This window comes from Callithrix jacchus, chromosome 6 (genome assembly GCF_049354715.1).
Source record: "Callithrix jacchus isolate 240 chromosome 6, calJac240_pri, whole genome shotgun sequence".
Taxonomy (NCBI): Eukaryota; Metazoa; Chordata; class Mammalia; order Primates; family Cebidae; genus Callithrix; species Callithrix jacchus.
Genome location: NC_133507.1, coordinates 73430976 through 73458092, shown reverse-complemented (window position 1 = coordinate 73458092; position 27117 = coordinate 73430976). Strand labels below are relative to the sequence as shown.

The window sequence follows — 27117 nt, the reverse complement described above, 5'->3', positions numbered from 1 at the left end:
TTTTGATTTAGGATGATAAGCTACATTCTTTAAAAAATTAGAAATATGGAAGGTCATTATTTTTTAGGAGGACTATTATTGTTGAAGTTTTATAAAAACTGTAATAATGGGCTGGGTGCAGTGGCTCATGCTTATAATCTCAGCACTTTGGAAGGCTGAGAGGCAGGTGGATCGCTTCATTCCCGGAGTTTGAGACCAGGTTGGGCAACATGGGGAAACTTCATCTCCGCAAAAAAACAGGAAAATTAGCTAGGCATGGTGGCGCACACCTGTAGTCCCAGCTACGCTGTAGGCTGAGGTGGAAGGATCACCTGAGCCTGGGGAGGTTGAGGTTTCAGTAAGCTGTGATAGTGTCACTGCACCCCAGGCTGGGCAATAGACTGAAGCCCTGTATCAAAACAACAACAACAACAACAAAAAACCCCCAAAAAAGTATAGTAGTATATTTATATTTTCAGAACATGTAACTTTATACATTAATATATAAAATCTGTAGTTTTATATTAAAATATTTAATATGGAAGTCTGACTAAATTTTCTTAAAAATATAATTCACATTAAACATAGCTGATTATTTAGTACCTTCTGTTAAATAAATTCTTTTTAATTGTACTGACTTAAACTTATATACCCCCAACTCTAGAATATATTTTTGTCAGGAGAACTGAGGAATAAAGAACGTATACTTTTAAAAAAGTGCAGAAAGACATGAAGTTCTTTTTACTTCTTCACCATTTTAAAATGTTATCTGAATGAATTGCTAGTACTGGGTAAAACATCTCCTTATGTTCCCCTATAAATTGCCTTAGATAAGGTATTTGAGAATTGCTGTACAGTGTTGTGAATAATTGAACTTGGCTATATGTGAAGCTAAAATAAACAGCTGAGATATTGAATCTGAGACCAGGTGTCCTGTGGCTAGTTGTGATTTATGAAAAGAAACACACTGAGAAATTTAAGGATTGTTTCCCCCCGAGGCAGTTGGTCCTATAACCCTATGTGGACTGTGGACTCTCTCTAGCTCTTATATTCCTTATTTTAATTACAAATCTCCTTTTAGTATATTGTAAAATTTGTTGAATTGACATTCCAAATGGACAACTGAAAATGATTTGCTTTTACATCAGATGAACCTGGCCTATGTTAAAGCTGCAGACTGCATTTCCGAACCAGTTAACAGGGAGCCTCCTTCCAGAGAAGCTCAACTACTGACTTTACAAAATACATCTGAATTTGATATCCTTGTTATTGGAGGAGGAGCAACAGGAAGTGGCTGTGCACTAGATGCTGTCACCAGAGGTAAGTCATTTTTTCTTTTTAATTTTAAGTTCTGGGGTACATATGCAGGATGTGCAGGTTTGTTACATAGGTAAATGTGTGCCATGGTGGTTTGCTGCACCTGTCAACCCATCACCTAGGTATTAAGCCCCTGCATGCATTACCTGTTTATCCTGATGCTCTCCCACCCGCTGTCCTACCCCAAAGGCCCTAGTGTGTGTGTTCCCCGCCATGTGTTTTTGTGTTCTCATTGTTCAGCTCAGAGGTAAGTCTTGATGTGGATAACACTTCATCCTTTCTCCCCAGTATAAATACACAGTATGCACTCTGTAATAGTGAGGTCACATTTCTGTTTGTGTTTCCAAATTTTCCATCTTTAATGAAGCACCTTCACAGTTTTTGAAATACAGGCACTGCACAACTTTCAAATGAAACATAACTCATTTCACTTAAGTGAATTTATTTAAAAAGAAAATTTTATATTCTTATGAATTTATTAATTTGATGTTCTTTTTTAAAGTACATATTTATATTTATATATAATAAAAACATTTTTATATCACTTGAAATCACATATCAGTCAATAGTATAAAAAATTGTTAAAATGAAGTAATTTATTAAAATAATTATCTTTGTTCATGTGTCTCTTAAAATCATATCTTCCAGTGAAATATGGATTTCAGTTTGGAAAACTTTAGTTTATGTGAATAAATAATGGAAAATATTGCTAACCTATAGTTCTGTCTCGGTCATTCTGTTAGTGGAAAGACCTGAAAAAGGAAACGTGACATGTAATTAAAGAAATTTTAATTTAGAACACCAGTGCTCTTGACTATATTGTACTTAATAAAATACCATGTTTGTTTTGCCTGTGGGCATTAGTGTGGAGTTTGGAGCCAGGGAAATCTGGGTACTTATTCTGGCTTAACTTCTTCAACAGATGATGTGTGCTGGGGGGTGAGGGGCAAAGCACTTAATTTGTCTCAGGTTCCTTGTCTTTCAGGTGAGGAAAAAATACCTTCTCTGAATGATTGTTGTGAGCATTACATGTGCTAATCATGAAGAGACTTAGAACAGCAGTGCTTGTCCCACAAAGTAGAAGCTCAGGAAATTACAGATAGTATAATAGCTGCTATTGCTAACATGAATGTAAAAGACTTTCAGAACCAATTGTCCTGGAGAAGGACTCCATTGTGGTATCCTCAGATGTCTCGAAGTAGAGACATCTACTCAATATCCTTGAGTAAAATACTGCTGCAAGGAATTTTGACTGTGCATTATTTTGATTTCTATATAAAGTTCAATATTTTTTATATTTTAATACTCCATGGGAATGATTTATTAGATGGAATAATTCTTCTCAGATCAATTACATTACTACTACAGCCACTCTAGATTTAGTTACTTTGTGTACCTGGTGGAATCTACTCTTACAGAAATTAAATGAATTCTACACACATACACACACACACACACACACATACGCAAGTACCCTAGATTACTGTGATTCCACAGGACTCAAATTCAGGTTTTGGTCCATGCAGACCTCATAGCCTAAGTCCTTTTTGTCAACACTAAATAATGGCAAGTTCAAAATATAGGCACGGGACGTTTAATCTGTTACAAAGTTGACCCTAATTTTTATAAATTTTTCTGTCTCCTACCATGAAATACAATTTGAGCCAGATTAACCTTGATACACTAAGGATTATTGGAAGAACAGTTTGAGAATGGCTTTCCAACTATTCAATAGTTTTCAACAACAGTTATCTTGAGAATAGTTTTCTCAAAATAACTTGGATTCAACTTTTTCCCCCTGGAGACCTGGGAAGGAAGATGGAAAGAGTGGACACATTCCCAACATAATGGGAGGTCTTATTTGGGACTACCCCTCCTAGGAATTAGAATTTACTAGGTGATGATTTTCTATATCAAAGAGGATCATTTCCCCAGTAGGATTCAGGAAAGTATATTTCTTGGTATAGCCAAGTATTTTCAAGCTATATACTAAAATATATAGCCATCCTTTTTATTTTAGTTTTATAAATATATGCTGAGTGTCTGCTGTATGCATGGGAATATGCTGCATAAGTGTACAAAGATGATTCATAGAGGTGGTGCTGTTAGGGTGCTCACAGTTCTATTGTGCTTATTTGCACAGACTAGATTACGTGATAGAGAATATGTGAATATGGCCCTTGAAAAGGCCCAGGGCCATTATGGACACTGAAAGATGAGAGTAGTCATATCTACATAGAATGCTCACGAGTGGGAGTTTTCTTATGCTGTTTGGCATAGGTAACATTTTAATAGACAAACATTGCTTGCTCAAAGTGTCCAATCTGAGAAAATCTGCAGGAGGAACACAGTGGAATCAGTGTGTGTGGGAGACAGCATGGAGCATTGAGGCTCTATAGGAGAGAACATGAGATGAGTGGAAAGGCAGGGCTGGGTCTGGTGTGCTATGAGAAAGCCTTTGGGCTTTATCCAATAGAACTTGGGGATAGGCCTTAAGGTTTGGTGAAGGGGAATGGATAAAATATACTGAAGTCCTGAGCATAAGCTTTCAAGAGAGGTGAAGAAAAAGGAAATAGAAAGGAGGTAACTTGATGGTATGGTAGGATATAAAGAAGGGAGACAACATGTTTCAAGGATTTTTTTTTTTCCTTTCCTTTGTCTTTCTTTTTTTTTTCTTTGTAAAGTTAAGAGCAATCTGAATATTTCTGTAGACTCAGGGGAAAAAGTCAGTGCTGGGGGAGAACCTTAATATGCAAGTTATTAGGTTGATGCAAAAGTAACTGTGGCTTTTATCATTACTTTTAAATGTCATGTACCAATCAAATAGTAGTAGAAGGCAAACATGTGAAACACAAGGAAAGAGATATCAGAGATGTATCTTGGTTTTAGCAGGAAGGTTAGAGACTAGTTTCTGAGAGACAGAAACAAAGGGTAAAGATTCTAAGACATAAAGAGTTTGTGTGAATATGAAGAGCTATTTTTTTTTTTTTTTTTTTTGAGACGGAGTTTCGCTCTTGTTACCCAGTCTGGAGTGCAATGGCGCCATCTCGGCTCACCGCAACCTCTGCCTCCTGGGTTCAGGCAATTCTCCTGCCTCAGCCCCCTGAGTAGCTGGGATTATAGGCACGTGCCACCGTGTCCAGCTAATTTTTTGTATTTTTAGTAGAGACGGGGTTTCACCATGTTGACCAGGATGGTCTCGATCTCTTGACCTTGTGATCCACCCGCCTCGGCCTCCCAAAGTGCTGGGATTACAGGCGTTAGCCACCTCGCCTGGCCCGAGCTATTCTTAAAAAAATACAAGGTGAGATGTTCTACCTATGGGTGGGAGTAAGGAACGTCATTGCAGAGAATGCGATAGGAAATAGGAGTTTCTTTGCTGTCGTTAGGAAATATAAATTTATTATCCACATTAGACGTGTGTGTATGTATGTGTGTGTGTCCAGTAATACTGGACACGTCTAATGTGGATGATAAATTTACACATTAGACGTTTGTAAATACAGAAAATAGATAGTCACATAGAATCCAGAGTTGAGATTGACTGGATATCAATGATAAAAAGAGAAAATGAGACAAGAGTCTATGAACGCAGCAGAAGTTGTTTAAATGTAGGCCTGGAGCTGATGGGGGGTCATAAGGAAAGTTACAAAGCCAGGCTTCCTGGAAGAGTTAAAGGTTGGGTTGCAGGACTTTGAGTGCAATAATAATAAGGTAATCATTAAGTGACTTTTATTCTTTTTCACCTTCTGAAAAATTTCAGTATGTTTGCCTTTGTGTACTGTGTATATTTTATATATATTTTAAAAAATAGACAAGGTTATATTTCTTTTTTGCAGTGTGTTTCTTTCAAATAGTAGTATATTTATATCAATCTTTACATGTATGTAGTATTCATGATTTTTAATGGCAAAATTCCATTTTATTTATTTTCATTTTATAACTTTGGAAAAACTCATTGCAATGATGTTCTTGTTAGTTATTCCTTAGGTCATTTTCAGGTGTTTTCTTTTTTTTTCTATTTAAAACAATACTATTTGTCAGTCAAGTTCTGAACCAGCTCTGAGAACAGGAAGACAAGGAAGATGTGGCCTTGATTTCAAGAAACAACTTAACAGTTTATTACCATTTATTGAACAAGTAAACTTTTTCTTTTGGCAGTGAAGGGCATTCAGTAGTGAGCAAGGTATTAGCTAGTATATTAACAGATGATTGTGGATGATGATAGTTATGGTGGTGATGATAATGATGATTTTGAATAGTTAAGAATAGATAAGAGTTTCCAGAGCCTGAAAGTTGATCAGGTTTTTCATTTTTACAGTTAGTAATAGCTAAGAAAATGATGTTTTTTTAATGTACCTTGGCAGATTAATTGAGGTCTTAAGATAATTGCCTGTCTTATTTTATATATGTGGAATTATGATTTATTAAAAGGATGGGCAAACCTTAGTTTGTATTTCTTTTACTATACTGGTAGCCCTCTGGGGGTAGTGTTTATAATTAAAATTTATAAAGAGATGGCTGAAGATAATCTATATTTATCCATTTACTATAATTCCTGATCATATCAGTGGCCCTCTGAAGTGTGAAATAATCACGGGCATTTGGTTAATGAATTGTGCATTGTTGCTGTTCATTCTTGGAATTTGCTCTTTTATTATATTTGATGCTTCACTTAACAACAAATTTTGCTTTCTCTGCATTTGATATGTTTTTACCAAATTATTCCTGATTGTATCCATTAATCTTTAGTCACATTTGACAAAAATAAATTACTGTGATCTTTTAAAGTTACCAGTAATAATTAGATTTTTCAGGACATCAAAGTTTTGGGGGGAACTACTAGATGTTAAAGGACTTGTACAAAAATGTTTGCACAAGCTTTTTGATAAAATACTATGCCCAAATGCAGTTTTAGTAATGGATAAACAAAGACTATAGAGGAACGACAAAAAGTCATGGAATCTTCATAATGAACATTTATTTCTATTCTTATCATCTGCATTTTCTTGGGAATCAATTTTCATTTAGGAATATTATTTTATAAACAATATGCGGAATTCTCGTTACGTTCTCCTGCAGGTCTCTAGGATCAATAGAAATTGCTTCACTGTTTATCACTTCTCCATTCCAGGACAGAAGCACATCCTAAAAGCCCATTTGTGGGCACTTTGCTCCCAAAGGAAGCCGGAGAGGAGAATCTGACAAATAGATTCACTCCCTCAGCTTCTTCAGGGTGTCCTCTTTAGCTTTTTATGTTCTTTTATGTGCCTTTTCCTGTATGTACATGGTATTACCTAATACATTTTTGGTTTAAAATCTGATGTATTTGCATTCTTGGGTGGGTCTATAGAAGATAAAATAAGATCTGATGTGTAAAACTTAATCTTTTTGTCTTCAGTTCAAATGCCAGAGAAGACTGCCTCTTTCTGGAGCAAAATATTAATTGCAGTTCTCTTATTTACTAATTAACACTTTTATAAATGGCATTTAGCTAACAGTTCTTGGATTCCCACTGTAATTCTTTTCAGTCTAAGGCAGTATAGCGCAGTGATGAAGGACTCATATTATGCAATTAGAATGAACTTAGGTCATATCTTGGTTTCATTGTTTACTACCTCTGTGACCTTTAACAAGTGGCTTAACCTTACAGAGAGCCTCAAGTTTCTCAGGTGTAAATGGAGGATAATAAAAACATTCTTCTCTATAAATAAAAGTTTGGGAGAGGAAGGAGGTGTCTGCGCTGCAGTATAAATGCAGGAAAGGGAGAACCTTGAAGATTGTACATTCTGAGAATTACACTCTCTATCCTTCCACCATGAAGGTATGAGAAAATTCCATTTCAGAAGCTAGAACTGCAGGAAGTGAAAGTTTGCTGTTTGCTAGACACCACTAATTATACTAGATTACAAATTTTTCTTTAAAATAAATCTGGAAATGTAACACAATTTTAATTAATATAATGTTTTCCTTTGGCCAAGGTCAGGGGAATCAATTTAAGAAACTGCAAAACTTTAAGTAGAGAACTATGCTTGTGAGATTTACTAGACTGATTTTGAAAAAGACTACTGATAAAGGAAGTAGAGACCTAGCAGATACTCGAGTGTCTTCTAAACCTATTATAATTAAAATAGTCTGGTAAAGGAATAGAGAATCAGTCATGGAGTCTATAAATCATTCTATTTATCAGTCTTTAAATACACGAAGTTTAGGATATGGTAAAGGCAGCATTTCAAAACTGTCATAATTATATATATATATATATATATATATATACACTTTTATATATACAAAAGTGTGTGTGTGTGTATACATATATATTGTTTTATCATACTCCATGTGAATCAAGGATGTAACACTAAAGCATCATAAAACTATTAGAAGAAAGTATATGTGAAGTTTAAAAAATGGGGGAGGAAAGTTGCTTTTAAGTATGACACCAAAAAGCCATAAAGGAAAAGCCTGCTAAATTTTGATTATATAAAAATTGAAATGTATCCATGACAAAAGATATAAAAGTAAAAACATGCGAAATTTGGAAAATATTTATAAAATAGCAAACAGATAGGGTTCATCTGTTTTTTTTTTTTTTTTTCAACTTTTGTTTTGTTTTTAGAGAGAGTCTCACTCTGTTGCCCAAGTTGGAGTGCAGTGGCTCTGTCGTAGCTCACTGCAGACTCTATCTCCTGTGTTTAAGAGACCCTCCTACCTCAGACTCTTGAGTAGCTGGGGCTTAAAGTGTGTGCCACCAGGCCTGATGAGTTTTTTAAATTTTTTGCCATGCTGGTTTAGAACTCCGGAGATCAAGTGATACTCCCACGTTGGCCTCCCAAAGTGTTGGGATTACAGGCATGAGTCACTGTACCTGGCCATTCTAAACTTTTCTAAATCCTTTTGTTATAGTATTTCTGTGATAAATAGTATATAGCTAGATTTCATTTACTTATTTTATTTCTTTTTACACTTAATAGACTGTGTCTTTTAATTGGTGAATTGAATCCATTTACATTTATTTTGACTCCATGTGCATTTACTTTGTATTTTTTTCAGCTTTCATGTTTTTTGTTTTGCTTCTTTCCCCCCTTTATGCCTTTATTAGATCAGTTTTGTATCATGCTTTTTTTCCGTACCTTCAACTCTGTAGGTATAGTAGTGACTGTCCTTAAGTACCATTAGGGACTTTTCTTGGAACCGAAAGACTCCTGCCTTTGGGGAGTCTTGATTTTGGGGACCTTGCAAACTAGCAGCAGAGACAAGTGGTGCTTTGGATCTGGTGCTGATACCAAGGCTGTGTCTGTTTTTCTGCTTCCTGGGCCCAGAGAGTCATTGAGAAGCTTGTCAACCTCCTTGCCCAAGAGGCAGAGACCTTCTTCAGTCCTAGCATTCAGGTGCTCCTCTGGCTTCTTTATCTTTGCTTATAATGGATAATTGTGTTCTTCTTACCCTTTAGGAACTGAAATCTTTATTGCCTTTGCCCATTTTTAGACCTTGTACTAGCAAGAAAGAAGATTTTGATCTAAATATTCTGCTCTGAGTTTCTACTACATTTCAGGTCCATGGAATTTTAATCTTATTTTTGAGTCAATTATGTCCTTTAAAATATATGTGTATATAGTTTTCTGTGTTTAGAGAAGAAGAGTTCAAAGTTGAGCTACAATGTCATACTGCTCAGAATTTTATTTGTAGCAATATCTATAATGGCAAAAAATTGGAGACTGGCTTAATTGGGACATATTCAGTTATTGAAAAGAGATAGATGTGTAAACATTTACAGGGAAAATGGCTAAGATGTGTTATAAATTTAAAAAAGTAAGTCGTGAAGAATAGGTGCTAATTTCTATTTGTTTTTAAAGTGAGGTGGTATCAGATTGTGTTCTTTAGTAAGCATAGAAAAGTTTCTGATAAAATACATAAGAGAGTTTTAGTAGTTAACATTGTTTACCTTTGGATTTTGTAACTAGGAAACCAGGAAATCATTATAGTTTTTTTCATTATTTTCTCTTTTTGCCTTTCTATATTATTTGGGTATTCTTCCTCTCTTTGAACGTTGGGTATTTTTTATAATATCAAAGTAAAAATAAAAACTTTGGTATTATAAAATAAAGCAGCAACTCCCTTATTCCTCAAAACTCTGTTATTGCAATTGTTACAGCCTAATACACTTTTGAGACTCCATAATCATGTGTGTGCTTAACGAACACAAAGTATGTTAATGATACGTTCTAAAAACATCATATCTCTATTAATCTATTATCTAATATAATTTATCCATTTTCTAATATAAACATAGAAATAGATATTAAATAACCAATTCAATATCATAAGCTTATATAAAATGCTAACATTAGCTTTTAGAAAATTCCAGGCCAAAGCATAGTATCCTGATCGTGAGGATTAACAAGTCAGGATTACTTCGTGGCTTTATATGAGTATAATATTTTAGAGGAATTTATCCCTCCCATAAAATGTTAGCCTTCAGTTTAGTCCCTTTTCTTATTAATGGCAATGGCTGTCTGAAATCCAAAGTTAAGTGCCCAAAGCTCTTCTAAAGAAAGATAAACTCACTTAAAAAAAAAAAAACTATATCTTTTTTCCTTCATGCAGCATGTGGCTTTAATACCTGTGCTTATGGTGCTAATGTACAAATTGTCTTAATTTTTTAAATTTGGGTATTATTATCTTGGTGTCTTTGATACTTATTTCAGAGTGATTATGCTCACCTTTCTATTTAGAAATACCTGAATAGTGACATTTCTTAAAATTTATTCTAATGACATAATTAAAGATACAAAGAGTTTAAATGAAAATATAGTCTTGCAGTATTATCTGTAATAGTGAAACAATGAAATAATCCAAGTGTTCAAAAATAAGAAATTGAATAAATTATACATATTTCTTAAAATACTATCCACATGTTAAAAATGAAAGTATAGAAAAATATCTATTGACATGGATAAATGTTTATAAAATAAGCAGCATTAAATGAAAAAAATTAAGTATGCCATATGATCCTATTTTTACAAAAATATATGTATGTGATTATATACATGCATAGAAAATGTGAAGGTTTAAATACCCAAATGTCAACTCTGGTTATCTCTGAGTGGTATGATTATAGGAGAGTTTTATTTTGTTCTCTTTGCTTCTCTGCATTTATTATATTGAGCATGTTTTCATGCATAATAAGATAATCAGTAAAAGGTATTAAAATATACTTCTGTTATATTCTATGCTGTGAAAGTTAAATGTCGTACCATTTTTCCTCTTAGATTGTAATTATCCTTCTATATTCATCCAACTGTTTTGATCCATCATGAATTGGTTTAGTTGGAAGTAATTAGACATTCTCACTCAGGTCAGAAAAGACAAAGCTGTAAAGAGCTGTGTTAGTTCATACCCCTTGCCCCACCTAGAAGATAAAATTTCAGCTTGCTAACAGATGAGATAATGAATGGAATGTAGATTTCAAGTTGACTTTGTTCTTCTACTCTAATCTTGTTATTCTGCCTAAGATTTTATAGTGATTTTACTCCAAATATTAATATTTTATTACTGTCACAAAATCCCCCAGACTACCTACTAAAAGTAATCAATAATAAAAACAAAGCCTTAAACAATGATAATTCCACTCCCATTAAATGTTCTGGTTCATCTTAATACAGATAGAGCTTATTGCTTTCCATAAAAAGTAGCTGCCAACAAGAAAAAAGAAAAAGAAAAAAAAAAAAACTTACTGTAAAATCTTGAACTAGTTTAGCAAATTACCTTCAATACAAAGAGAGGCCAGCCCTTCCCTGCCTGTAATGTAAGGAGGTCACTCTTTCTATTCTGAAGGAAGATCTCTTCTCAGCCTTCTCAAATCCATAGTAAGGAGTAGTTGCGTGAATCCTGGGAACATTATTTTTTATGCCCTTCAGACTTAATTATTTTACTTAAGAACATGAAATGCTAGCATTGAATGTCACTTAAAAAACTGTTCACTCTCTGAGAAGATAAAATACCTCCCTCCTTTCACTTTCTTGCCTTAACATACTGGAAAACTGAACTCTTAATTTGATTTCAGTAATTTTTAAGGTGAGGAAACAATTTGGATTTTCGAGAGTTGAAACAGAAAGGGACAGATTAGATAACAGAACCACGAAAAACTTCAAAAGGCTTTTAAAAATTTTATGGTCTTCATTGCAGTTGATTGGTTAGTTAAGAAATAGTTGAATTACAGCTATAACTTCTAATAATGTCTTGATTTTAATTTTCCTCCTTTCTACTTCTCATTCAACAAAAATGATTTACCACATTAGGATATAATACCAGTTGAAAATTAAAGAAAATTTTTAGAGTTTTTTTTGTGGCTTGGAAAACTTTTAGTAATACTTTTATGTTACATGGCATTTTAATATATCAATTTAGCTATAACTTTGGAAACTAAAATATTAAGATTTTGCTCTGGAAGGAGCAGTATCATTTCTTTCCAGAAATTCTGGTGGGTAACTTGATGATTTGACACTAGAAATAATGGGACAAGAAAAACAGCCTGATTTGACAGAGAGGCCCATTTTAACTTTTGTTGGTATTCACTAAGGTTTCTCACATAAGTACATGTGATAACTTTTAAAATGTCCAATACTGGAAAAAGCAGTTTTGAGAGCTTTAAAGTGTTAGCTCTCACTTAAATATCCTGAAATATCCTCCTGAGATGGCTTGCTAATTTCTAGAGTAGTTCCCTGCCTCACACTCTGTCAATTTGGGAAATTAAAAAAAAAAAAAAAAAATCCATCCTGACAACACAGCCCATAAAATTTTGTCCTTCATGTCACTCTTCAGTACCATCTCTGCCTTGTGACGTTGGATTCTTCATTGCCCCACTCCTGTTATATGACACTGGTCCTCTAAAAGGTCTCCTGCCACCAGTCCTACCCCTACCCGTCTCCTGAAGTCAGAGAAATCTTTCCTGAACCTTAATCTGATTTCTCAGCTTAAAACAAGATAGTTCCCCTGACAGGCAGCATAATAGTATTTCTTAAAACAATATCTGAGAACTTCTACAACAAATTTAAATGTTATTCCTTTTTTATAATGATAAATTAACAAGCACACTCTGGCTCTCCAGAATGGATATCTTGTAACTGTGTAAAATACTAAAAATACTAATAGTGCTTGCCTGTCCATGCTATATATTTTTTTTTTTTCTGAGACAATATCTCACTCTGTCGCCTAGGCTCGAGTGCAATGGTGCGATCTCAGCTCTGTGCAACCTCCGCCTCCTGGGTTCAAGCAATTCTCCTGCCTCAGCCTCCTGAGTAACTGAAATTATAGGAATGTGCCACCACGCCTGACTAAGTTTTGTAATTTTTTTTTTTTTTAGTAGAGACAGGGTTTTGCCGGGCTGACCAGGCTGATCTTGAACTTCTGACCTCAAGTGATCCTCCCACCTGGCCTCCCAAAGTGCTGGGATTACAGGCGTGGGCTGCTGCGCCCAGCCATTTTTTCTTCTTCTTTTCTTTTCTTTTTTTGAGACAGGGTCTCATTCTGTCATTCAGGCTGGAGTGCAGCAGTGCGGTCTTGGCTCACTGCAACCTCTGTGTCCTGGGCTCAAGCGATCCTCCCACCTCAGCCTCCCAAGTAGTTGAGACTACAGGCACATGCCACCATGCCTGGCTAATTGTTGTGTTTTTTTGGTTGAGGTAGGGTTTTGTCATATTGCATAGGCTGGTCTCGAACTCCTGGGCTCAAGTGATCATCCTCCTGCCTTGGCCTGCCAAGTGCTGAGATTGAAGATGTGAACCACCCATGCCTGGCCACATCTCGTTTTTTCTAATGAAACATTTGTTTCTTAAACTGATCCAGGACACATAGCTATGTTCTCAGAGGCATTTTCCTTTTGAAGAGATCCAGCTATTACTTACTTGTGAGAAACAGTGGCTGACAGGACGAGATCCAAATACCTGAATGTGTAAGAAGAGCCCTCTGAGATCTGCCTTGCCCATTCTTTGTACCTGTACTCTAGCCCCTGAGTGACAAGCAGCCCCTGGATAAGCTAGGCAACATCAAGCATTTGCCTTCTTTTCCTTAAGCTGGGCTTTGTCAGTGATCTTTCTGTTTCTTCACTCCACCTTCCCTGAACACATAATTCTCTGTAGACTCAGTCTTTCCTGACGACAGCTACAAGGAAAACTCCCATCTCTCCCATGTTGGCTATAGTTAATCTTCACACAGGGAATTGCATCACTACAAAACTATCCCCGGAATTTGATGGCGTAAAACATTTGTCATCAGCCAGTTTCAGTGGGTCAGGAATCTGGGTGAGCCTTAGCTGGGTACTGTGGCTCTACATCTCTCATAGTGGACTGTGCTTTCTAATAACTCGCATGGTTGTTGGACTGAGGTCTCAGTTCCTCACCACCTGTTGACCAGGAGCCTTCCTTTGTTCCTGAACTCACAACAGGACAGCTTGCTTCACCAGAGCAAGCAAGCAAGCAAGCAAGCAAGCAAGCAAGCAAGCAAGCAAGCAAGCAAGCAAGCAAGCAGGAGGGTAAGAGAGAATACTAGAAAGAGAGAGCGTTTCATAGTCTTTAATGACGTAATCACAGCAGTGACACATCACCTGCTCATTAGAAGAAAGGTGCTAGTCCAACCCACACTGCAGGGCAGGGGGTGATGTACTAGGCAGTTGGGATTACAGGAGACTATCTAAGTAGTCTGTCTACCATAGCCTGTAGGATACCTTAGGGTAAGTATCCCTAAGGATAGACCCAGGTGAGGAAGCTGTGTGCTGTGGAAGGGTGCTTGTCTTCTCTCAGTCTTGTTTCCCTGACTCTCATGGTGTAGACATCTTGATGCCATGACAATGATTCCGGGGTTTAAAGAGAGGTATATTTTAAATAATCTGGCTCTTAAATATCATTTGAAAGTCAACTCCCTCGTCTGATATTCAGCTGAAGAAAAAATGATCTATTTTAGTGCTAGAAGAAGAACTCTTGTGTTGAACTTACTAAGAAAAGGTAATATAGCTCACTGAGATAGTACATTCTCAAGAGATTTGCAAATTTAATTTTTCTGGGTTTATATCCTGAATTTAACTTCTAACCTGGAGTATGATGAGAGTCTTTTGGATTTTCAAATGTGATCCCTATTAAACGCTGCACTTTGTTTACTTGCAGTGAGCTACTTGACAGCCTAGTCTGTGCCCAGTTCACTTCTAATATCAGTATTCTGGCTCTCAATATTCTTAAAAATGTGTACTAATATTTTTCTATAGTCAATATATTCAGTACTAAATTTGCTAGACATTTCCAGGGTTTTAATAGTTGAGAATTTTTCAGGTCTTTTTCTGGCATATATACTTAAAAGGAGTGACCTGGGGCTATGATACCTGTAATTTTTGTGTTATTTTTTCTAGGTAGTTAAGGCATTAACAGTTTTTGCCCTTGGATCAAAGTTCTCTACTTTTCTTTCCATGGCTTCTAAATATTTCTTCCTTTTGAGTCAAGGGAATTGCCCTGATTTTATGATGACATTTGGGTACGATATTTAAACTGTTAAAAGTTATAAAAACGACCCTTTGGTATTAAATGTAATAAGTGGCTCTGAATTGAATACATGCACAGGTTCTCCTAAATGAACTTTGTGAGTCTGAACTGCTATAGTTATGTATTCTCATTGTAATTGGATTCTATGACATTCTCTTATCCCCCAGGAGTGTGCCAGGCCATGAAAGTTCCTCATGGCTTGGGGTTGATGTATACTTTGGGTTTTTGGGGTATTGGCTTTCATCTTTCAACTCCTGTGTGACACTTGTAGTACTGATTGATGGTCATCTCCAGTCATGAAGAGGCAGGTGTCTCTGCAGCAAAACAAAACTAGTCCTCTCTAAGAGATCTATAGCAGCCTTCAAATAAAGGGAACATGGACAACTTCTAGAACTAACCTATCTTTGTTCAGCCTTTCCCTATCAAGAATATATTCTTTTTTTTTTTTTTTTCTGAGATAGAGTCTCACTCTGTAGCCCAGGATGGAATGTAGTGGAGTGATCTCGGTGCACTGCAACCTCTGCCTTCCTGGTTAAAGTGATTCTCCTGCTTCAGCCTCCCAACTAGCTGGGATTACAGGTGCATGCTACCATGCCCAGCTAATTTTTTGTATTTTTAGTAGAGATGGGGTTTCACCATATTAGCCAGGCTGGTTTTGAACTCCTGACCTCAAGTGATCCGCCCACCTTAGCCTCTCAAAGTGCTGGGATTACAGATATGAGTCACCACACCTGGCAAGAATATATTTTTTACTGATGGCTATTCTGTGCTGTGTTCGTTTTTACTGGCTTGTATTTCTTTGTAATTCTAAAATATTGTTATGTTCAAAGGTTTTAAATTAGACTATAAACACCTCAGTATCAGAACGTATTCTCTTCTCTCTCTCTCTTTTGATATCTTGGATATCTTTCCCTATTGTATATCATCTACCATAACACCACTCCAGACACATTTTTCAACAGAAGTCAACGCATAGAAGTCTAGTCGTCCAGGCATGGTGGCTCACACCTATAATCCCAGCACTTTGGGAACTGTGGTGGGTGGATCATGAGATTAGGAGATCGAGACCATCCTGGCTAGCATGGTGAAACTCTGTCTCTACTAAAATACAAAACGTTAGCTGGGCATGGTTGCACGTGCTTGTAGTCCCAGCTACTCGGGAGGCTGAGGCAGGCAGCTAGAACCAGGAGGTGGAGGTTGCAGTGAGCTGAGATTGTGCCACTGCAGTCCACCTGGGTGACAGAGCAAGACTCCATCTAAAAAAAAGGAAGAAAGTGTAGTCTAGATTTATTGGTGATGCATTCATTACAGTGGATCAGAGATGAGGGGGTGGGACAGGTCTGGACTCTTGTAGTGAGAGATGAACAAGAGTTCCAGAAGGTTTTCAGCAACATTCAGTAAACTGTACATGGGTAGAGTTGGGTGCCAGTCTCTCCTTTGACTTTCTAAGTGCACCAGTGTATGTTACTGCCATGAAATTGCACTATAATATTTTCTAGTTGTGATTTATTCACAGTGTAATATGCTTCTAGTTCTCGCTTGAATTTTCCCCCAGGAAGAGCCTAAAATCGCTTCATTATAATATAGACAGTGTACTGCACTTTGAATACAAATTTATCCATGTTCAGAGTAATTTTTCTTGTGATTGTCTCTACCCTGGAGAAGTGCCTTTAATGAATTACATACAAATTGTGTAATTTAAGAAGTTAATTTGGTTTTCTGGTTACACAGGACTAAAAACAGCCCTTGTAGAAAGAGATGATTTCTCATCGGGGACTAGCAGCAGAAGCACTAAATTGATCCATGGTGGTGTGAGATATCTTCAGAAGGCCATCATGAAGTTGGATATTGAGCAGGTAATTGTGTATGCTGGTTGTTAAACAAAAATTGCGACTATGCTTTTTTCTACCCAATTAAATCAGGTTGGTTTTTTTTTTTTTAATGGCTTTTAGCATTTCTTCCTGTTGGAAATACCTATTTATTCTGCTGGACTATCTTTCAGGAGAGGTGTGTCAGTTCTTTCCTGTAGTATTATGTTTATGGGTAATCAGGGGCTTTTTCTTCACAGGCATGTTGAAGTAGCAGATTTACAAAATCACTTTTGGATGTGTTGCCTTTTAACAATTGTGATTGGGTTTTGGCCAATGGCTACCAAATTACTACTTTGCAAGCACTTTGAGGGGAGCTATCTTGTAATGCAGGGGGAGTGCGAAATTGATCCTCTTAACTACAACTGCAGTCACACGCTCATATTGTCGCTGACATATTCTGAAGGAAAGGATGATCTGAGTCATGCTTCTCTTATGTCACACTTTATTGTGTCCAGCCTGCCACCATTTGAAAACTGCCAAGGCAGTGTGGAAGATGACATTTCCCAGAGGGGTAAAAAAAAAAAAAAATCTGCTGAACTTCCTATCTGCTTTCTGTACATGAAAAACACAGCAGCACTGGCTTGATATTGTCAAGTTTTGAATCTGTCTCCTTTTTTTTTTTCTTGACAAGTCAGTTTTGAATCTGTCCCCTTTTCTTATATTTCTCTTCAGTATTATGATACATGCAAAGAAAACAGCATAGGATTTAGAATCAGCTAACTTGTGATGTGTACTGGCTTATTTATTCAACATCTATGAGTCTGTTTTCTTATTTGTAAAATTAGTGTTAAAATAGCAATGCTGGCTTTTTAGAGAGGCATAATTACGACTACAGCAGTTAAGACAAAAGCCTGTTTATAATCTGTAAAATACTGTGTAACTGTTAAGTAGCATCATTGCTTGGTTTTGTGACGGCAAGGCAAAAACTTTTAGCATGAATTTGAACACTCTGTTATCCTACACGGAAAAAATATTATGGGGAACAGAGAAAGGGAGACAATCCAGAGGAGGCAAGATAAATGACTACAATAATCTTGTAACTCAAGTCAGGAAAATATCTTACACCTGGGAACTCTGACAGAATGTTTTTCTCCTATGCAAATACAGTTAAGGTTTCTAAAAAATCTTTGAGGTTGACAGAATGATGTATTATTAGAAATTTGATTAGGAGGGAGCTATCCTCACTCAGAGGTAGAAGGTTCCTGTGTATCAATCAGTTGGCAGGGTGTCTATTTGCCATTTGAAAATATTATGATCTGTTACTGCCAAACTAATTTTCTCTGTTTTGCCTTTCAGTATAGGATGGTAAAAGAAGCCCTTCATGAGCGTGCCAACCTGCTAGAAATTGCTCCCCATTTATCAGCTCCATTGCCTATAATGCTTCCGGTTTACAAGTAAGCCTTTTGATATCACCTGTATGCATTTGCTTCTCTGCGGTCCGTAGAACAGTATTTTTAATGGAAATAATCCCTTAATGCATATTTTGTAATTTGGTTCCAATTGGTCCTAATCTTTAATCTTTTTAAAATATTTTCCTTTGTTGTAGTTAAAAGTATGACTTTTCTTAAATTACTCTCTACTCGCCTATCTCTAGATTTTTAAAGAGGGTCGTGTTCTGTATTTGTAATTAATAGTTTCTTACTCTAGTTTCTGAAGTATATAGATGAGCAACTGCATTTGCACCAAGGAATGTAAGAGGATCACGTGCAGACTATAAACTGCTGAGCTAAAGTATCCTGTTGTAAAATTGAAACATACCATATACCCACTTGAAACCCAAGCCATTTTGAGTCATGTTAAGTGTCCAAGTTAACCAAGGTTGAAATTTGATTAGGAGGTGTCAGATGATAAATTATAAAACTCAGTTTTCCTAATGTTGTTAGAGCTATCCATGAAGTTCCCTTACACTGGAATTCAGGTAGTACGAAAAAGTGGATTATGTAACTGTTTTAGCCACATGAGTGTTGTAGGGGGCCAGAAACAGATTCTTTATAATTTTGTTCACCCTTTGTCATAGATCGCTTAAGACTTTCTAGGCCGGGCGCGGTGGTTCACGCCTGTAATCTTAGCACTTTGGGATGCCAAGGTGGGTGGATCACCCGAGGTCAGGAGTTCAAGACCAGCCTTTCCATCATGGTGAAAACCCATCTTTATAAAAAAAAAAACAAAACAACACTTTCTGAACCAGTTATTCTCAATCTTGGGTGCACATTGTCATCATCCAGGCCCCCACCCTAGTCTGTCTAGTTAAATCAATCTCTGGATGTATGAGGCTTAGGCATCATATTTATCTTTAATGTTCCCCAGAGAATTCTAATATTCAGCCAGGTTGAGAACAACTGCCTCAGAGAAGATTCATTTAAAATCTAATTGATTTATTTACTTATAGACTTCAGCTAGGTTAGTGTCAAAAATAGTTATATAAATCTGTTTCTTTTACAGTCCACTTCTAGGTATGCTTTGTTTTTCTTAAATGAAAAGTGTCTTGTAGTATAAAGTAATATTCTATAATGCTATACTCTGTTTCTAAAGAACTTTCCCCCCTATTTATGCTGTAGGTGGTGGCAATTACCTTACTACTGGGTAGGAATCAAGCTGTATGATTTGGTTGCAGGAAGTAATTGCCTGAAAAGCAGTTATGTCCTTAGCAAATCAAGAGCTCTTGAACATTTCCCAATGCTCCAAAAGGACAAACTGGTAGGAGCAATTGTCTACTATGATGGTATGTAATATTTTTTTTTCCTTGCAAGATACTTTCACTCATGACACATATAGTATATTCTTAAAGAGATAATTTTGCATCCTTACTTTAAATACATATCTTACACAACACACAAACGCACTTGCACGTACATATTCACCATTTTCTCTAATAGTGGCTGAAAAACTAACCGTAATGTTTTACCTTTAATATTGTTTATTTTACATATTTGTTTTCTTCTTTGATTTCTACTTTGTGTCTCATGATTGGTTTGGTACATTTCTCTTCATTATGAATTTGGTCCCCACCCTCATGCCATGTAATTTGTTATGTGTTTGCTAGTGAATATTTACCATATGAATATATTATGATGTTGAAAGCAGCTGAGGATATGTTAGGTTTTCTAGATGAAGCCTCTATTTTCAAGGGGTTATAAACCTAGGGAAAAAATGCCCCCTGGGCTGAAATTGACATGTTTGTATTTTTCAGAGGACACAATTCTTGAATGTATAATTTATGTGATGAAGTAGATGAACATTGTATCTGTTAAACTGTGCTCTCAGTTTTTATTGCTTATTTATTGTTGTTAGATGTTTTCTAATAGTGACATTACCTGGTGCCCATTTGCCATGTGTTCAATGTTCATTCTTTTTTTTGCATGTGTGCAATATAATTTTGTACACTTTTATTTGAAGGAACACTTAGGTGCACCACAAAACAGTATAAAACATAACAGGCAAAGCCATTTGTAAAATTTTACTAGTAGTTTTAAAGAGTGCATGAGATTGGAATATATATTTATTTTTCAAGGGTGTCCATATTTATAAGGAAATAGCTGAACACAGATAATTATACATGTTTAAAAAATTTTTGTGATGCAGAGGACAGCTTAGATTCTGTATCTCAGTGAGCCCTCACACCCCCATTGTATTATCTTTTCTATTTAGTATTAGATATCTAAATTCCTATGTTTTATTTTTTTCAGGATACTTTGATATTTATACTGCATACTATGGAGTGTCCTCAAGGCAATCCCTATGTTTTTTTCTTCTTTCCAGTGGTACATTTCTGAACTAAGTCAGCTATCTGTCAGGCTTTTATATATAAATGCAAAAAGTATATGTGCAGGGAGGGAAAAGGGGACCAAAGTCAAGAAAATGTCCTAGGAGCAACAATATTAGAAAAATGTTAAGGGTCTTAGGCAAACATTAAAAGCTAGAAAATTCACGGGTTGTAGTGCCTTCCAGCATGTGAACACCACAGGGGGGCCACTTAACTACTTTTTTTGGTGCCCTTGATTGAGCCTGCATGTTAAAGGACAGCCTTAACTGTGAATTTGCTTTCTCTGCATCAGACCCTTAATGTTAATCTATTGTAGTTTATTGGGTGATTATAGTAAAGAGGCTTTTGGTGCAGGAGGAGTAAGAAGGCATTCTGTAAATAGCATCCTGCCCATCCTGACAGGGGAATGTTTGTGTCCTTTCTCTCATTACTAATCCATCCTGCACAAACCCTCTCATATACTTACTCATTTCTCTACCTTGTTATGTATTGGGTACTAACTAATTTTATTTATAAGCTTGTGAATATCTGAATCTTTTAAAAGTAAGTATTAGTGGCTGGGCAAGGTGGCTCACGCCTATAATCCTAGCACTTAAAGAGGCCGAGGCAGCAGATCACTCGAGCCCAGTTTGAGACCAACATGGCAAATCCTCATCTCTACTAAAAATACAAAAAATTAGCCAGGTGTGGTGGCATGCACTTGTAGTCCCAGCTACTGGGGGGCTGAGGTAGCTGCAGTGAGCTGAGATCCCACCATTACACTCCAGCCTGGGGGACACTGCGAGACCCTATCTCAAAAAAAAAAAAAAAGAAAGAAAAGAAGTATTAGTGAATGTCAGACATCCTGTTTTACATTGGTTTGGCATTGTTGTGAGTTATAGATTCTTATTGATTCAACATGGAGAAGCCAAGGGAAACCTTTGTTACACAGTGTAGAAGAAACGTTCTCTTAGAATCATAAGGAAAAAGAATTTTTTTTTTTTCTTTTGGGAGTTGGAGTTTTGCTCTGTCATCCAGGCTGGAGTGCAGTGGCATGATCTCAGCTCACTGCAACCTCCGCCTCGCAGGTTCAAGGATTCGACTGCCTCAGCTGGGACTGCAGGCATGTGTGACCATCCCCAGCTGATTTTTAAAATTTTGATTAGAGACAGGGTTTCACCATGTTAGCCAGGATGGTCTCGATCTCCTGACCTTGTGATCCACACACCCACCTCGGGCTCCCAAAGTGCTGGGATTACAGGTGTGAGCCACCACCCCCAGCCACGAATTCTTTAGTCTAGAATTGATCTTTATAGCCTGTTATAGGTTACAAAATTATGAGCTTAGCAAAAATTTCTGAAAAATTTAAAAGGTATCATTTAAAATATTTTCAAATTGCTCTTTGGAAATTTGTTGTAAAAATCTTAACAAAAAGTCTTGAACAAAAGGAGTAAAAATAATTATGTTCTACTCATTTGAAATAATTTGTCTTTTGATTTTGTTCTGAAATAGTACAGGCCCAACTATATCGTACTTGAGGTGAGGCAAAGCAAGCATGTGCAACAGTGTAGTTCTGTGGTTTTACAACTATATTCACACGTGGGGCAACTCTTTACCTAATATGGTATGATGATCAAATTGAATATCAGCGTTGGAAATAAGGTGAAGAGGAGCATGTAGATAAAGAATTAAATGAGTCAGTCCATGCTCAATAAAAGGAATGAATGCCTTTTTTCCCTTTGACTGGAAAAATGTTATTACAGTACAATCCTGCTAGTAAAATATTTCAGAGAGGAAAAGTATTTCAATATGAACTTCTATCATTGCAAACCCAAGTCTAAACATTGTAGTTTACAAGGTAAACTTTTCTTAACAAGAAAAATATATACACTTCTTCATAAATTACCATTATGAGAATATAACAGTAGTCACTGAAGTGATTTCAAGGTGCATTCAGGCTTCTTGAAATAATGTTGAGTTTACTTTAAAAATAATGTATTGAGGTGAAATTCATATAACTTAAAATTAGCCATTTTAAAGTGAACAGAAATAATATTTGTAACTCCCACCAAGGGAGAATTTTGAATCTGATGACAAAGTGACATATATAATGAAATAGGCTTTTTGTTCTAACTAATTAATTATTTTTTTTTGAGACAGAGTCTTGCTCTGTCACCCAGGCTGGAGTGTAGTGGCATGACCATAGCTTCCTGCAGCTTCTAATCTCGGGTTCAAGCAGAATTCCTGCCTCAGTCTCCCAAGTAGCTGGGACTACAGTTAGCACGTGCCACAATACCTGGCTAGTTGTTTTTTACTTTTGGTAGAGACAAGGTATCGCTATATTCCCTAGGCTAGTCTTGAACTCCTGAGCTTAAGGGATTCTCCCACCTTGGCCTCCCAAAGTGCTGGAATTACAGGCATGAGCTACTGTGACTAGATAATCAAATGAACTTTTAATGCCACAAGAAGTTTTGCTAACTAAAAACTCTTATTAGTAATATATTATACACTATTTCAGCACCAGTGTAAAGTGAAATATGGGGTGAAAATATAGTGGGACAAACTAATAAACATTACCATTAATTTGGACCAGGCACTGAATAGACCTGTAAGGTATCTTCAATACAGAGATATTTGGGCTGTGAGATGTTCCCTCTGAAGTACAAAATGTACAAAGATAAAAAAATTAATTTCTCATTAACACAGTTCATCCTAGGTAAATTCTGATGGTCATTGCATATGATGAAGGCAAAATCTGTTCTCCCACAAAAGTTCATAGAGGTAATACAGTAAGTTCCATGCACTTTTCCCTCCAACATTTTATATATATTTTTTAATTTTTATTTTTTGTAGAGACAGGCTGGTCTTGAACTCCTGCCCCAAGTGATCCTCCTGCCTTGGCCTCCGAAAGTGTTAGGATTACAGGCAGGAGCCACTTTTTCTGGCCTGTCATACTTTTTGGTGTAGTAATGATAGTTACTATTCTGTGCATGGCATAAGTATGATCTGTTGCCATATTTTATTGTTAACCACTGAAAAACAAATTCACTCATATGGAGGAATAAGTCATCTTTTTAAATGCAAACAGAGAGAATGTCAAATTTCTCAGTAAAATCCACGTGAAATCAAAGTTGGGATAGTAAATGACATACCAGATTTTCCTCCAGTTGTATTTCCTTCTTATATTCTGTTAATCATATAGTCAACTCACTGGATTTCTGACTGAGACATCCTAGTATTTTCTAACTTGCCTAGCAGAGACCCACAGCTGGACCCATGGCCATTACTGCTGATACGGGTGTTACTAAGTAGAGAGTATGGTGACCAGGGCAACTTTCCCAAGTCAGAGGAAAGTGTTTAGAGCATGATATGCTTGTGTGACTTGGCAGGCTGTGAGATTATGTGAACCAGCTGTTAGGGGTAGCCAGTTTTCTCAGGACCTTATTTTTTTTCCCCTCTGTTAGTTTCCAGAGTGGATCTTTGGAGCTATTCTGGTTAGACACCAGTCATCCAATCTAGTACACAGAAAATGAGCTATAATTAAAAATCATCAAATATTAAAAACCATTAAATACCTCCATTAAGCCATTATAAAATGAAACTGAAGAACAAAATTACAGCTTTAAATTCTTCCTTTCTGAGAGTCAAGACATTGACAGAGATGTCTGTTGTTTCATACCCAATGATGCCTCTAAGTATTCCTTATGCATATATGAAAATAGCAACTATAAGAAATTACATTGCCTTTTCCTAATGTAAATAAAAGTAGGTTACATCCATGTATCGAAGGGGGAATTAAAGCCCAGGTTTCACTAGAATATTCATTTTTATTCCAACCAAAAACTCATAGCATACAAATAGATGAATTCAGCTCGTGAGAGAGCAAAGCCAATTTAATCTCTGGCTCCCCTGAGGTAAATGTAGTTCACGGTCCTGCCCCCACCCCAACCTCAGCTATAATCCCTGGCTCCTGGAGGTAAAAATGCACTGAAGTGAGGAAAATTCTGCAGCAGGATATAATGATCCAAAATGACAGGGACAATAATGACAATGAATTTCATGTCTCCTAGTCATGAGCTGGAGATGCTTGACTAGGCTGACTTATACAATTAAATTGTTACAGGTACAGCAGGAGATGCAGTTAGCTGTATGCTTTGGGGAACGATGCCTCTGGCAAAAGACATATTGTGGAATCCAGGCTCTTTTGTTAGGAGCAAGCTATTACTCCTCTAGGCATGTGACCACAATTGTACAATTTAATAAAAGAAAGCCTGGGTTAAAGACAAGTCTTTTAAGGTGTTGATTTTATCTACTTGGGAAGCTGAAAAAAATCAATTACCAGTTCCACAAAAGTGATTTTTTTGGTTTTATGTTTTTTGTTTTTTCATTGAGTTCCTGGAACATAAGTAAAATCTTAAGATGATGCCTTTAGTCCTCATTTACACTATTTGTAAACAGAGTTGTTGAATGAATTGGGTGTTATCTACTTTAAATCAGACAGACATTTAATTTCTTCAGAATAATAGAAATAGATTGAATAGATAACTGAACAATGTGGATTTACAAACAGAATATTAATAGCAAGTCCTTTAAGAAAGTTTGGGCTACTTGCTTCTTAATGCAATTCTTATAAATTGGAGTGGTTAATCTCCAAAGTGAAGGGTGTGAGCATCATGAGGTGCACACATCCGTCTACCCAGGTATAGGAAGAACACATTAGAACTTCTTTGTAGATATGCTTTTAAAGTTAAATTCCTTATAAATGCCTTCTTTTGGTATATGGTTCAAATGTCTATACTATGTAAGAACAGCAGTATGTACATTATGTAATTTATAAATAAATATACGTATTGGAGACATATACTGATACTTACTTTTAGAATATTTAATTTAATATTTTTGAGACACTAGTAATTTGTCATTATTTATTTCTTTGATAATTGGCTATTTAAACATTTTCAAGATAGATGTGTTTGGTGAGAGGACAAATTCCCTTGGAAGAGTAAACATAACCAAATCCCTTTCTTCATCTCCCAATGTTTAATTTCTATGAAATTTAATTGAGGTGGCTGAAAACATAAAAACAAACAACTGTCGAATAAGGAGGTATTGGCATAATGCATTAAAAATGTGTTTTTTTAAAAAAATTTTATCTTAATGTAATACATTTATTTTAAAATGTAAAGTTCTATTTGTCAACAGTTTCCAGGGCTCCTAACCCTTTCTGTATCCTTATTATTATACAACCAAGGTTTAAAATTCTGTAAATATTGATAAACAGAATACATGTAGCACATATGTAAGTTGTAAAGTTAATCATTAAGACTGTGGGATCCACAGCTGGCCTTAAAACCTAGTGAGATGGGAGAGTTCCCTGGACCCTTCCTGGGACTTGTGACAGGGTTGTGGCTCCATTACTTGGCCAGGCTCTCAAAGCTGTTCTGGGTTGGGGAGTACACAGGAAAACAGGTGCCTGGGTAAGTGCTTTTGGGCTCTGGCCACATGGCAGCATCTAGGGGTGTGTTATAATTAACGCTCTTTTAGCAGTTGCCACCCACGATGGCTAAGTGTTAACCAGCTCAGTGGAGAGTCAGGGTGACAGCCTTTTACACTTTGCCCTCTTGATACCTGGGTTCTAGTCTAGCATCTGGGAAGAATCGGGTCATACAGACTTGGAGGATGGTGAATACAGAGGTTTTATTGAGTGATTGGGGTGGCTTTCAGTGGGATGGGGAGCTGAAAGGGGATGGAGTAGGAAGATAATCTCCCCCTGGAGTTCACCTGTCCCTGGCTGAACTCCTCTCCAGCTGTCCACCTGCCTGTTTGATGTTCAGATGCTTCTTCTCTCATTCTCTGCCATGCCACTCTGCTCCTCTGCCAATGGAATTTGGGATTTTTATTAGGTACAGGATGAGGGTGTGGTGGGTCAGGGTGGTTTTTGAAGGAACAACATTTGGGCGGGAAAACATTGATGTGAAGTTCATTTAGGGCCACTGGCCCAGGCCTGTGGATGGGGCCTTTGCTGGGAACTGCCCTCCTCTACCCAGTATTTCCCTGCCTCCTGTCCATATCACTAGGATATTACCAATACTTTGAAGCCAACTGTGACTATTCACCATTTCATTTCCTCATCTTTCCTAGAAATAACTGTTATGCTGATTTGTATTATTAGGATCCCTGGACTTTCTTTTTAATAATCTTAATCAGATATACATGCATTTCTAAAGTAATATATTATTCAGTTTTATTTATTTATTTATTTTTAAAATTACTTTTATTTTTTTTTTTGAGATGGATCTCACTCTGATGCCCAAGCTGGAATGCAGTGGCACAATCTTGGCTCACTATAACCTTCACCTCTCTAGTTAAAGGGATTCTCCCTCCCCAACCTCCTGAGTAGCTGGGATTACAGGTGCATGCCACCATGCCCAGCTAATTTTTTTGTATTTTTAGTACAGATGGGGTTTCACTATGTTGCCCAGGGTGGTTTCAAACTCCTGAGTTCAGGCAGTTCACCCACCTCGGCCTCCCAAAGTGCTGGGATTACAGGTGTGAGCCACTATGTTCAGCTGTTCAGTTTTATTTTTAAACTTTGTAGAAGTATTATATGATGGTTATGTAAGTTAATATAAATTTCATAGAATTTGGACATGCCTAGAAAAGTTAAGGGTACCTTGTGATC

The 27117-nt window shown here is 36.5% G+C and overlaps 1 protein-coding gene across 9 annotated transcripts in view; it reads left to right on the top strand.

Annotated features, from left to right (window-relative positions):
• GPD2 (glycerol-3-phosphate dehydrogenase 2) overlaps positions 1-27117 on the top strand; it is a 150906-nt gene that overhangs the window by 60014 nt on the left and 63775 nt on the right. For all 9 annotated transcript variants that reach the window (XM_054257614.2, XM_078327724.1, XM_078327725.1 and 6 more), the window contains 4 exons: positions 1128-1299; positions 16554-16678; positions 17990-18087; positions 19252-19415. In XM_054257614.2, coding sequence (XP_054113589.1) covers positions 1128-1299; positions 16554-16678; positions 17990-18087; positions 19252-19415 — 559 coding nt within the window. The remainder of the gene's footprint in view (positions 1-1127; positions 1300-16553; positions 16679-17989; positions 18088-19251; positions 19416-27117) is intronic.